Here is a 14,526-nt window from a genome sequence, read left to right on the forward strand (position 1 = left end):
TACAGTCTTGTATGTGTCATTTGTGATGCAGTTCTGTAGTTCTGACACTCCTGGGATGGACAGCTGACTAGAATGCGTAGGCTAATAAAAAGTACAGTTAAGGGTAATGTTCATTTGCACTTTATTTAGCGTGGTGGTTGATGGTGCCACTTTCACTGCATGTGCTCATCTGCTGGCTAGGAGAAGAGAAAAAAAAAAGAGAGGATGAGGGCATGGGTTTCGGCAGGATTTTGTCTTGGGGGGTTCAAAACCATGTTGCACCACGGCCAGGTTTAGGGGGAAGCGGAGGTGTAGCTTGGGTGGGGGGCAAGTGTTTTGCGCCCTCCTGCTGACGCCCATGGATGAGGGACAGGGGGGGTTATCCACTGCTGGGTAATAATTTGCTAGTACTGGGGACATTCCTTGCAACCATGCACAATTTGTAGAGTGGATCCCATATCTGTAGTTTAAGCAGCTTTTACACTACCCAACGAACTTTTATGCAGGAGAGACTGCATGCTAGAAGAAACCTCTGAATGTCTTCACTGTTACTTATGTTTAGTTGTGCACGTCCTATAGGACATGGTCACACATAATGAAAACAATATGATCACACATTCCTTGGCTTTCATAAGAAAAATCGGTGAAGTGGCACACTGCTATAAAGAACATTATTTTTGCTTTAATTTTACAACAGTCAGAACCACACCAAAATGTGTCAGCCTTGACATTTATGGATACCACCACCACCACCACCACCATCATCATCATCATCATAAGTTTGTACCTGAATAGCGTTAGAGTTGTTTGCTAAATGAAGCCCAAGAATACTACGTTTGCAGTCAAAGAAATCTGCTGATTTCGGTAATTCCTCCGACACTGAGCTCACTTTCTGCAGCAGCAGGAGGCCTTTCTAGTGAACACAGCAATCTTATCACGACCAGTTCATTGCAATGCACACTGCATCCTCATCCACTGCTAATTGCTGGGGCCTACAAAACAGATACTCTCTGGGTCTGGGAAAGGTTCTGCACCTTGCAGAAATTACCGAACTCTAAAGCTGTGCAAGAGTGAACTGCTTAGCTTGTCCAGCTCCAAGCTGCATGCAGCTTCAAAGGCTTCAGCTTTAATTCCAGTGGTGATAATAGTGTGCAGAGTGATGAGAACAATGATGATGGCTAGTAATGTAACCGAAAGAATGGATTGACAAGCAAATAAACCCTACAAACTTGATTTCAATCTTGTAACTGCTGTTACAGTAAAATGCGAACATTTGCTTTCTTGTGCTAGAAATATGTACCATTTTTCTGCCATCAGGTTTTTATAATGTAAGCATGAGATCTAGTATTAAGGAAGCTGATGGCTTTTCCCACTTCGGCCCACTTGTCCCATGAGTTACTCCTAAGCGATCTGATACGCCTTAGGTCATTTTTCACAAAGTGTTTTATAAAAGGCTGAAGGCCTTAGATTGATCGTACCTTACTTTTAATAGAGGATGCAAAGCAATAGTGTGCCATTTGATTTTGTCTTGAAGCTGACTGGCAAAGACAGTGTTGTATAATGTAACCCCCCCCCCCCCCCCGTTCCCCTCACACATGCACACATTACTGCACTGAGCTGTAAAAAAAACTTCTAATGCACTTACTAATTACAACCTGTGAAGTCAAGAGATAGTAAAACCAAATAAAACATAGCATAAATTATTTCATGTTTTATTAATAATTTCCTGGTCTACTAATGATAAAAAGAACTTGCACTACACAACTCAATTGGTTTATATACAATTGCCAAAACTGATCCGGTGTCCCTTGGTGCACTCATTAGTGATTTATTGTATACACCTTATATATGAGTATATACAGGCGGCAGCAAAATAAAATTTAAAAGTCATTAACATGAAAAGTTCCTCTTTTTTTTTTTGCCTGTGAAGCAGCTAGAAACCCCATAATTACAATATGAAGCAAATGTGTGTCAAGTGCAATGAAGCCTATTCATGGCAATAGGATGGATAGGTGGGCTAGTTGGTATTGCATATTTTATAGTGTGTGCTTATCTTGGAAATGTAGGACAACTAGCTCTCTCCTCACTTGTCCCATAGTGTGCCGAGGAGACATTGCTTTTGACTGTACAGTCGCGCTCAATATGACTTGCAACACGGGAGCGCGTGGCCTCTCGAGTTTAATGATTGCACACAGCTTCAACTTGCTCCATTTTCGTAACCTAATATTATTTTGTTATTTGGAGGCATCCCCCAGTGAGAGAACAGCGTTTAGTTGTAGAAATAAGGGCTAGTGGAAGGAATGCGAACTCTTGAAACTCGTAAGGCCACGCGCTCCCGTGTTGCAAGTCATATAGAGCGCGACTATACATCTAGTGTTGCATGCATCATTGGTCATAAACCGTGGGGCTGTTGCGTGAGCTAATCAGTGACTTCAACAGTTTTTACATCTGCGTCCATGCTGTGCTTGGTGCACATTTTGACCTCATCACATTAAAAGATAATTGATTCACTTCTAAGGTATTGAGACTCCGTAGCTATTGTACTAGGTCAGCAGTTGTTGTGAAATAGAAAAATAAAAATGATATAGAAGTTTTCTGGCTTTTCTCCTTGGAGTAACCAGCCCGCGGTATTGCATGCATTCATGCATAAACTTCAACTTGGCACATACAGTAGACTCTCAATAATTCAAACTTGAGGGGACCTCAGGATTTTGTTTGAATTATCAGTTCTCATAAATATGACCCAGGGCAACATACTGGCTGGCGTTGTGATGTTTGTTTCTCAGTGCCACAGCAACATCATCGACAACTCTGCATGATTGCCAGTTAAATTTTTAGATGTCAGCGGTAATACTGGTACTCGTTATTATACAATGTGTGCACAGGTGTGTAACTAAGTGACAAAATGTGTTGTGTCCCGCGACAGTTGCTAGCCCCTTCGAATTCTTAGAACGCTTTCCCGCATGTCACTATTGTACTGCGGCGAAAGCAATTTTAAGAAGCGTTCAGCGCACAATAGACCAAGGCCAGGCCATTTCATTTTTTTTCTTCTTCCTCAGTCAGCATGCAATTTCTTGGTGCGCGTGGTTTGGCTAGTTCGGCCGCTTTGTAAGCAGGCAATCGGCTTGATTTGCGACTGTTCGTAACACAAAAATGCGAATGTTAGCTAGAAGCAACAAAGGCAGCAGATATTTCCCGGCATGTACAAGCAAAAAATTTGAATGAACCTAATTTGTGCAATGAGGCATTTCGAATTAAGCGGCTTTGAAATACATTGAAAACATAGTGGGCTAACGAAAAATTAGTTTGTTTGAATTAACCAAAAGTATGAATTATCAGAGTTTGAATTATCTAGAGTCTACTGTAGTCGGGGCATAAGAACAGTGGTACAGTCTGCAAACTACAGTGGTAAACTTATAAACCTCTAGGCATAGTGTTTGCTGTGGCTTAGCTAAAAGTTTTGAATGGTTGTCTGCATCTTAGCCCAGAAGCTGTATATTGCCTATAGTCTTGAAAATTCTGTACTATAAAGGATTTGAGGTGTTAGCACTAACATGCCCTACTAACATTGTCGCTGAAAAAAGGTCTGACACATGGAAATGACCATGTATTCATATTTTAAGTTGCTGTCCCAATGGACGTTTGAGCAATTAAAGTAGGCAGGCAAGGAATGCCCGTTCAGTTTTCAGTCACTGCTTATGGTTTGCCAAGCAGCAGACAGATGACTAGGTGCTCTTGTGCCCCATGTTCAATTAAGCTGCAATCACTTTCAAAAAGTATGTGTGACCTCAGACTTATGAAAGTGATGACTTTGTAATGAGCATTGTAAATAAATTCATTGGTCTTACTATTGTTGGCCCTCCGTTGCATTTTATGTCTAATTGTGATCTGTGGGTACTGTAACTAACCAATATACAGCATCGATATTGGTTGATACTAGCTTTGTGTTTTAGCCTTTAAGCATAGAACCGATTTATTATTGTAAAGCTGGCAACCATAAAGATCTTCATGATGGCCAAGAATACTCTTCTCTTTTTTTTTACAGCTGTTATTGAAACAGGAGAAGACCCTGAAGTCATTCGAGCAAAGTACTTCATCAGAGATGAATTTTTGGTAAGTCTCCCTGTTATATTTTTCACTCCAGTGCTTGTGCACATTTCATGGTGTGTAAATACTGCCACTTACATATTTTCCAATGAAAGCCACTTGCTTTGGCCACGAAAGGATGTGCATACATGTTTCAGCAAACAGAGGTTGCATTTTATGATCGTTGCACTGCTACACTGTGTATAAAGCACACTTACATTCTCTTGGGAGGGAATATTCAGTTCAGGCTACTGCTTTCACTATGTATGATGACCTAAGCTTAATCACCATTTCTCCAAGGTGGCTCAAGTTTGATGTGAATATTTGTAGAGGCATTGGATGACTTATGTTAGTTTCCAGTCTATTTCAGTTGTGCCACTTCACATTTTCAAGTAATCATTGAAAGACTTTTTTTTTTTTTTTGTCATGATGGCTGCCATTTGTGTCAAAAGTCTCAAGACCTCTCTACATGACTGTAGATTGCATGAAGCGTCTCCTGTAGACTTTGTCACGTTGGTATAGACCTGTGCATTTTTGACTGGGGCTGCTGTGAGCAGGAACCACATGAAGCTGCATCCTACAGCTCATATGAGTAATTTCAGCACCAGCTCGCTACTGTCGTTGCAAAAGTGGAAGTGCCCATTAAGCTTTTTGCGAAAGGGTGTAAAGCTGGCAGAACAACTGAGAGCATGGTTCATGCTTGGTACAGACCTACACGCTTTTTGTTCTTTATATGGTGTCTCATGAAAATATTGACATATGTGTTTACATCTGTGCTTTTCACATTCAGAAAGCCAACAGCTTAGCGTACAGCTGTGGATAGTTACAGTGGGACAGAAGGCATTGTGAATGCTAGTGTCATGTTGCATCCCAGCTGTGCTCTTCTCAGGAAATATGATTGCTCGTTATAGCATTGTCAGACAGTTATCACTATGCTGCCATTTCAGAAGCACGTAGTACAAATATTTTATTCCAGTAGCAATTATATGGACAGTCCAGGTGCAATTTTGCCATCACCGTGGGGTTCCACACGCACGTAGGTGTGCGTGTGTTTGTGCACGTGTGCATGTGCATGTGTGTGTGCGCGTGTGTGAGAAAGAGAGAGAGAGATGGCGGGAGAAAAAAAAATCTGTTGGAGGCGCATGACCACAGAATTGAACCACCAACCCTTCTCTCCACAATGAGACGCCTTAGAAAAGTTAGCCACAACCGCATACATGCTCTTCTGTGCAAACGACGAGCTATTTATAGACATCCTTTTGAGTTGGCAATGCATGCCTCCATCAGACTGTAATGACACTCATTCAACAGAAGCAAGGGACGTAGACCACGACAGTGGTGCAGTTGTTCGTGTGAATCGCTATACTGTGCGAGCTGCACATTTCTCCACAAGTCGATCAAATGCTGGCGAACGCATTTTTGCTGGCTTTTTGAAGTTTTGCTTGTCAATAGTTTCATTTTGATGCAAACACAGCCGCTGAATCAAGTTGAAAAAGAGTAGTGACACCTGCAGTACTGCCGTAACCTCATCCAACAGCTGGTGGGTGAAGTGAGGGCTCATGCCAATAAGCGGGGCCCGTCTGCACATATCGGGTGCGAAGAGAGACTACATGGGAAGAACCATTTCATTTACAAGATCCCAGGCCGAACCAGCAAGAACTGTGCTGTTTCCAGTCATCGAAAAGTAGACAGGAGGAAGACAGTGTTTCTCTGCTAAACTTGCATTAATAACCCAGGCCTGCACCCAGGAGAATGCTCAGAGTGGTTCCACGTGCTGCTCCAATATCGTTAAAGGAGTAAGGTATAGAATGTAACAGGAAAAATAAATATTCTGTGAGTTTTTCTTGCACAGTTTGTGTTTTTCTTTGCAGCGCCAGAAACTGGCAAAATAGTTTCGGGCCGTAGCCGTAGCGAAGGGGTAAAGGTTTCATACCGCATAGGGTTAATGGATGCACATGGCTACCACTTAGTAATCTCGAGTAATATTACCGGAATGCCTTTCTTTTATGTATATAGTTTACATATGAATTTGTTGCAAACATTTGACCAATTTCAGCATCTTTGTGTCCCTTAAAAACAATGTGTGGGGCCAAAGTATCACACTTCTCTCTGACAAACTGTGGACACATTTTTCTGGTAACATGTCGTTGACATTTCAACGCCCATTTTGTGTGTAAGTGACTTCGTCCTTGTGCCCTATTCAGGCATCATATAGTGAACGGTGTAGTACATGTAACACTATATAGGCCCTCTTTTTTTTTTTTTTTTACATCATTTGGACTCTTTGCGAGCATCATATTTGATTTCACTTAGGAAATCTGAAAATGTACAATTTAATTTTGAAGGTCATGTTTCTCCAATATTTACATTCAGTTCAATTTTGAAGACTGGTGTAGCTAATTCTTGCCTATTTCTCACTCTCTTCAGTGTATATTCTGAGAAAGAAGGGTTCCTACTCGTTTTTTGTCTCTTGAAATTGCCCAGTAGTTGATCGGAGTGGGACAGGAGCCCTATTTGTGGTTTTTTTCATTCTAGTTGCCTGAGGTGACTGACAGCTTGAGGCTCACAAGTGTGCTGTTCATCAATGGCAGTTGTTATGTATGCGAAGAGTGTCTTTCATCAGCATAAACTTTGAATTTTTAGGGAATTTGTCAGAAAGATAAGAAATTTTCATTCTGCTTACATTAAGTCCCGGAAATTCATACCTGCAGTGGTAAAGCTAGTGGTATGTCAGAAGGAAGCAATGTTTGCAACTTCAGTAATATAAAAATAATTGTAATTTAATGGCTTTTTAATGTTTTCGTGAGTGAGCGTTACAGGGTCGTGACAGAGCATGACAGGGATGAAACATTGCGAACCATATGATTCAGCTTACCGGTGGCTGCTGTTGAAAATTATTTTAGTGTTTATTTATTTTTACACACTGCAGCCCTCTATACTCGGCGCCAACTTTTCTTCACAGCACTGTGGAAGCTACAGAACTGAAGCGCATGCTTGCTACCGTGCCAAAAAATAGTACTTAAGTTTACTGGTATTTTCTCATTTGCCTTGCTGAAATAAATGCTGCTTTATTTATTATGAGACTCAAACAGTTGTGGGAGGTTGTAGGTAAAATACAGTGATTGTTCACTTTACAAGAATGCCTTCCTTTTCTTTACATTTCTTACACAGCACCGCCTTTTGAGCACTCCTGTTTTCCAAAGTAAACATGGCGTCCATGACGTAGTGGTTCGATGTACGACCGCAAACACACTATTTAAGTTCTCCAAGAAAAATATACTAGTAATATGACACTAAAATGTACACTGAGCAATCGAAATGTCTCTCCCATTCACATTTGTCATGTATATAATTTTCTAAACGCGTTAGCGATACGAGTGAGCAAAACCGAAATCAGCCGCAAGCTGCCATACTACTTGCAGATAAACACGTATGTGGGGAAGCCCCGCCTCCGTAGCCTTCACTCCGCTGTCAAGATAAGTTGTCGCCGAGTGTAGGGGCTATCGGAGGAGTGGGTATCATGCATCACACAAGAATTGCAGACAAAAAGTAACCAAATGTCAATTCATGAACACTTCCTGCTAGAGAATTCCAATGTTCAATTGCCAAGGGGGAAAAAAACTGTGTTTGAACATGTCAATTCTAGCTTGAAATGTTAAAAGATCTAGTTTTTGAGAGCTAAGAGTATGGGAAGGATCAATGAACTCAAAGGGGTACTGACACAAAAATTTTGCGTTGTCTTTTTTTTTTGCTGCAATATGTTGCTGGGGGCCTATTAGTCATAACACTGCACATTTCTTGCTGTAGCGCATGACAGATAATTTATTACAGTTTTTTTATTATCGGCCAGTCTCGGTTTCGGTTTGGGAGAGCTCCGAGAACGACAAACCGCCGGGTGTAACTAACACCATCTAGTATGTGAAATGGAACACAGAACTCTTGACGCACTTTCGCGCTGCCTGCATTGTCTACTGGCGTTCTTTTGCCGGCTGCGTGTGCTGCACCATCATCGTCATTGTCGTCATTATCGTCGTCTGGTGGCAACAACTTCCTTGAGGCTTCCCCACTTTCTGCACGTTTGCCGCGGGCACAGACTCATGAGCAGCTGCCGAATAGCAGCCTACTGGTGCAAGCATGACAAAAGCGCAATGGCCACTATGACGTTATAATACTAGCTGCGCCAGCTCGTAGCTCGGCCGCAGTGGTGACGTCCCTGCCTCCAAACAGCAGCTCTCTAGTGAATAGCTGGCATAAATTTCGGGCAAACATTACCGCTCATCACTTTCAGGTTGCGAAGCTGACACCGTAATTGGGTGTTTCACTGGAAAGGGTTTGTTTGATAACAAAACTTTGATGTTAATGAAGCATAACCACAAGCAGCACGCAATTCTCTCAAGTGCATCAGCCATGCCCACTTTCCCAACAACGCACGTTGGTTCACAAGGTCTGTCAAAAATCACTACGCCGCCACGGCAGGAAAATTCCAACTGATTCTGAAGGTGCAGTGCCTGGACTAACCACTAGGATTTGCTAGGCATGCCAAAATCGGCGATTCAAAGCATCAAGCACTAGTGATCGGTATGAATAGGCGTGGTAACCAAACAGTTAAATCGTAGGTAGGTGATGCCCTGTGAACTCCAGAACGTGCTGGTGCACCTGGAGGAAGGGGATTCTTTCCTCGGGACTCGTAGCAACAACACGCGTGATGGCTTAAAACTTCAAAGACTGCTTTGCAGTTCTTCAAATTTGAAGAGCTGTACTACAAGAGAACTCTAGTTTTGTACTAGACAAGGGCAGCATCTTGAATAAAAAAGAATTGGCATGTTTCACTAAGCTTTCTGTTTATTGACTTCAAATGTAGTTTGTAAGATGTATGTTTGATCTTGGCATTTTGCCACTTGGCATGGTGTAGTGGTGGGTGTGCGTGTGTGTGTGTTGCGTGTGCTCAAGTGAAGAGAGCTTGCAGGTAATAAAGATCATGCATTGTTTACCTTTGTTCAGGAGGTCTTGAAGCACAGAGTTGGCATGTCCCTTCCATCCCCCCCCTCCCCTCATGGTTTAAGGCTTGTCACCAAAACCAAATTATTTCTCATTACCATGTTCCTCACTAGTTGCAGCTGTACTTACTAGGATTTCATGCACTTAACATGAAGGGTAAACATACCATATTTTGTTCATTGTTTGTTTTATCATGCAGTGTCTACGTCAGTCCTATTATTTTGACAAACTGATATAAGAAAAGTGGTGTGCCTTTGCATTTGTCTTCCAGATGAAAGAATAACAAACATCTTCACAACCATGTTGGCTTAGTAGCTATAATGTTCTGCTGCTGAGCATGCAGGAAAGGCTGTAAATACTGGATGTGCTTCTGCATTAAGCTTTAGGTAGAATGAATGTATGCTCTTACGCCATGCTTTGCTTGGCATAAGAGCATACAGAATTAATCTGGAACTTTCCGCTACAGCGTTCCACTAGTATCTCTCGGGGTGCCTTTACGCACTACAGAAGACCGTTACAGACCACAGCAAAAAGATAACCAATTCCAGTTACTTCAATAATGTAGTTAATAAATTACTGCCCCAAATTAATGGAGAAATGACTTCAAAGGTAATCATTTATTCGTGCATTACTTTTCGCACAAATGCAGAATGAGCTGGAATGGACACGTTGTCTATTGTTTTTCCTCTGCAGCCCTTTGCACCTTGTCTGTATACCAACCATTAGCTTTCAGTTTTTTTGTCGCTCGTCTTGCATCTTTTTTTTCTTTTAAATACCAGCCACAACTCTAGAAACTGTAGCATGTTGGCTTTACCAGACATCTTCTATTCTCCTCGCTCTCCATCCTTCTTGCTCAAAGCACAGTTACCCCTACTGGAGAAAAACTATGGAAAGGGGACGGGCTGCGAAACTGTTTTGGCCCCTTCTATGCACAAATTACTGCCGAGAGAGAACCCTGCTCTTCTCGCACCTGACCTTCGTGCACCATAAGCATGCCACATTTTTGTCCTTAAATGGCACAGTCTGAAAGCACGAGCAAGGTTCCTGTGGCACGAACAGGTTTAAATTTGGTACTTTGGCTTTTCTGCGTCACTTCCGGTAGCCTTTTTTGGTTCCTACTTTGCACAGTATAATCAACAACTGTAGAAGTTTGCGGGAAAAAAAAAAAAACTGCAGAGCTCGTTTTGGGTGCATTTACTGGGTGCAAGCCAGGTTTTAATTTGTTTGCCACAACCTTTGTTTTGGCCTGGATTTTATATTTGGACACTCATGCACTGTTACCAATTAAGAGGTAATGCAATTGTCTTTGCAGCGCATCAGCACAGCAAGTGGAGATGGCAAGCACTACTGCTACCCACACTTCACCTGCGCCGTGGACACGGAGAATATCCGCCGCGTATTCAACGACTGCCGAGACATCATCCAAAGGATGCACCTTCGCCAGTACGAGCTCTTGTGATGTGCGCTTGGCTCCCCTTCTGTTTTTCTCCTCTAGTCTTTTCTTTCTCTCCTCCTCGTACAGAACAGTCAAAGCCCGGCCCTCCATTTTACTGTGTTGCGTGCATGCAAGTGACTGTGTGAGTGAGTGAAAGTGCTTAAAGAAAGTTCTGGTGCAGCCGTTACCTTCTTTGTTTTTGTGCGCTGTTGTGTTTTGTTACGGCCTCACAACCTCAGCCGGACGCTGCTGCGCTCCTCAACACCCTGCCCCCCACACTTCCCTCTTCCTAGTTTGGCACTTGGGCGTGTCTGGCGTGCACTGCCACACACACTGCGTTAGTCTTGGCGCCAGCTGGAAAGCGTTTACTCCCTCTCCCCCGGGTTCTGTGGAGTGTCTTAATCACTGCCTGTGTTTGGCATATCGCCGGCCCTGCTGGGAGCAGGGGCTGTGCATGGAGACTCCTTGAGGGATGTGTTTTCTTGGCCAAATTGCTTACCCACTAACAGTCTGGTGGTGTTCCCTCTTGTGCTGGGACTTGCTCTTGGTTGCACTCTGTGGTGAAATACTATTTGCTGCCAAACTGTTTTTAGCTGCTGCTTTTTTTTTTTTTTCTAAGACTTGCTTTGAGTTTTTGAAGAAATCTGGTTGGGCATTGTAATGTTTGAGGATAGAATAGAAGGGGCAAACTTTCTGTCTGTTTTGTTTTTGTGTGTTTTTTGTTGTAAGTAGGCATATTCAGCATAATGGTTGTGTGTTTTCGCGATTTTTAGTGCTATTTTTAAATTATTGAGTTGTTTTTAGACTTGTCAGTGGTGGTTAGAAGCAAGAACTGTGCAGTTGGCCTGATGGAGGGCAAAGGAAGGAGCACATATTTAGAGTGGCCAAACACAAACTGAAGAGCTCCCAGGAGTGAATCCTCCCCATGTGGGCATTACTGTACATTGTCGTTTGCAATTGCACCATTGCTAGTGGTTTATGTGTTCTCTCTGGACAGATGTTTCTCTGACTTCTCACCACATTTCAGTTTGGGCATTTGGCAGCTTTTGCTCACAAGCATTACAGTGCCTTGCTTTTAATTGTTTAAAAGGCCTCATTTTGTTATTGAAGATTGCTTTAGTCCATACTCTTTTTTTTTCTGTTTTTGGTGGTGTGTGTACACATTTGTTCTTGCCACCTTTTCCTTTCAAATGGAAGGAAGCCTTGCCTAAGCCATGAATGTCAGGTGTGTAGGCCGTCTGTTTGGCTGAAATATGGCAATTTATGACAACTGTCAAGTATTATGTCCCTGGCCATTATGTGTAAGCAATTATCAAGTTATTGGCAGAGTGGCCTCACCGTACTGCTACAAAGGGCAGCAAAAGAGTGGAGCTGCCGAGCGTGGAACTCTAGGTGGCCCTGTGCACACACCTGCCTGGACGCAATACTGTGCCTGCTGCTGTGGGTTAGCATTGTTGGCATTGTGCGTCTTGTCTGCACCTGGTCCCAAGAGCGCCTCTCTCAAGGGACATATTCCCTGCGCTATGCTACTGGAATTTCATGCTTGATTGATTCAGTATGGCAAAAGCCTACTACAGTTTTGTCTGAAGGCATTGAGCCCCTCCCAATTGCCTCTCTCTCTCTCTCCTAGTTCATTTTGTTTTTGTTCTATGCTGCAATCTGAATTGCCTGGAGCAATCTGTCTTCAGTGTTTTTGGTGCACTGTGACCAGAGCGCTATGCCGAGTTTTGTTGGAGAGAAAAAAAATGTTAGATTAGTGTGTATAGGTTTAGTCTTGAAGAGCTTAGCAAATATCTGAAGGTTTGTTAGCACTTTATTAAGGTATTGTTTTCCGGTACACATGCAATGCTGTGGGACATCATTTTAGACGTCTGAATTTAGTTGGAGCAATGTGGCCAGATTTGTGGCTCCCCTCCCCACCCCACCCCTCACTTCATTTCATTATGGACAAAAGCCCGCATTGCAGTTGTTGAACCAACCACACGGATGTGAAACACTCCAAAGGGCCATTTTTAGATGCCATTCTACACTGCTGGCCACTGTGCTACACCCTTTTAAAAACTGCTTCCATTTTGCTCATGGTAGTGCTTCCATTTGCTTCTCTGGCCACAGAATCAATTGCTTTGTTAGGTTTTTTTTTTTAACTGTTTGCGCTTCTTCCTCACCCTCCACACCAGTGATCAGTGTGCATTTCTGCGACTGTGTATATATATATAACAATAATGACGTGGTGGCTCGCAGTTTTAGTGAGTGGAGGGCACCATAGAGCATCCTGCAATGGGCTTCAGGAAGATAAGGGTTTCTAGGGACACAGCTGATAAGTGGAACCCATCCAGGCCTTCCTTTTTTTCTTTTTTTTTTTGCGTATTTGCACTTCAGTAAAAACTGAAAAAGAAATAAAGGGGGAGACTTCTGGTTGTCGCCATTTGTGGCATATTTCCGGCTAAGAAAAATCCCCCCCCCCCCCCCCCCCCCATTTTTTTACCCTTTTGGTGGTGTTGCTTGCCATTCTCTCCTCATGAATAATGATGGTGTGGGGTGAGAACTGGTAACACAAAAAATTGCCACTAAAGTGGCTGTTACTGTCGGGGTTTCATTATCTAGTGCGCTACACAAGGTTGCATGTCTTCCTGTGTGGGGAGAGCATTTCCCCCTCCATTTTCTTTTTTCTTCAGCGTCTCCAGGATGCCCTTGCCTCAGTACACGCATCCAGACATAGGCAAAATCATTGTCCGTCCCTGGACTCGCTGGGCATGGTGTGCAATTTCTAAAATGTTAAAATTCTTTTTAACTAGGACAAATGTGCGCATGTGAATGTGTGTGTGCAAGGGAGGGCGGGGGAGGCGCTGAATAGGATGGCGCTGTGTGGTTAATTTGCAGTGTGTCTCAACCCGTATCTTCCTTTCATCTGCGTTTCTTTTCTGTACTGCATTTTTCTCCACTCCGTATCTTGTACAGATCCAGGTGACTTTTAGAAGAAAAAAATGCAGGGGAAAAACGCAAAAAAAAGACACAAAAACAGGTGGTGTTTCCGTACCCAAGTAGGCTCAACTGTTGGATTTTTTTTTTCTTTTGTATTCTAAGAAAGAAAGACATTGTGTTTGTTGTGTAACTTTTGCGCACTTGTCTGTTTTTACTTGACGATAAACCTGAACACAAAAGGTCTGCCTGAGTGGTTGCTGTTGCAGCAGCGCTTCAAATGCCTCTGGTATGATGCCTGGTGTGCTGGACTGACGTTTGGCCCTGGCTCTGCCTAGCTTGCACATGTGATCTCCATGAATCATAGTCTACGCCAGTTAAGTGAAATGTGAGCCGTGTAGTGAATTGACTGTTAGGTGCCCAGTAAGTGGTCTCGAAAGTTGAACACATATTAGAAATTAACTGCATCAGAAATTGATGTTGTGCCACTTGCGTGGTTTTCTTAATATTCATCATTTACGGCTCAGAAGCAAGGCTTATTTATAATCATCATTGGACCCGATGGCTGGGCTCTTGTTGCACAGGCCGCATTTGTTGCCTATAACTTGTCAGCTTTGCGTGTGCATAGATGCCTCCATGGCCTTGGCACATGGGCATGCTTGTTTGTGTGGTTGGTGTTAATGCGGCCTCCTTTGTCGAAATGTCAGCCTGTTATCGACCTATTTATTGGCAGCCTGTTATTGACCTAAAACCGTGGAACCTCCAGTCATCGTCGCTGCTGTTTTCCACATAAAAGGCGCAGCTGCATACAAGAATTATTGAAAGGACCTCCTGATGTCTGGTGAAGCACCATGATCGAAAGCACCCATCCCAGAACAACGCACGGTGTCTGCAAGTGAGGTTGCCAAGATAACCAATACAAATGAAACTTATTTGGTACTGATAGCCAGTTTGAGCAGTGCAGCAAGAGGAGGGAGCGTTGGTATCAAATATGTCGTTCGTTTCTGTAAGCACGTGAATGGTACAGCGAGAATTGTCTTCGCAGTTTTTTAGAGCAATGTTTCTACGTGTAAACGCACAAGAATACGTGAATACACACATCGTGAGTT

General features: G+C 43.0%; 1 protein-coding gene across 2 annotated transcripts in view; it reads left to right on the forward strand.

Annotated features, from left to right (window-relative positions):
• LOC119374703 (guanine nucleotide-binding protein G(s) subunit alpha) overlaps nt 1-13,663 on the forward strand; it is a 132,200-nt gene extending 118,537 nt beyond the window's left edge. For both annotated transcript variants that reach the window (XM_037644887.2, XM_037644892.2), the window contains 2 exons: nt 4,025-4,092; nt 10,376-13,663. In XM_037644887.2, coding sequence (XP_037500815.1) covers nt 4,025-4,092; nt 10,376-10,522 — 215 coding nt within the window. In that variant the 3' untranslated portion in view covers nt 10,523-13,663. The remainder of the gene's footprint in view (nt 1-4,024; nt 4,093-10,375) is intronic.
• Nucleotides 13,664-14,526: the final 863 nt, after the last annotated feature.

Source organism: Rhipicephalus sanguineus, chromosome 1 (genome assembly GCF_013339695.2).
Source record: "Rhipicephalus sanguineus isolate Rsan-2018 chromosome 1, BIME_Rsan_1.4, whole genome shotgun sequence".
Classification (NCBI taxonomy): domain Eukaryota; kingdom Metazoa; phylum Arthropoda; class Arachnida; order Ixodida; family Ixodidae; genus Rhipicephalus; species Rhipicephalus sanguineus.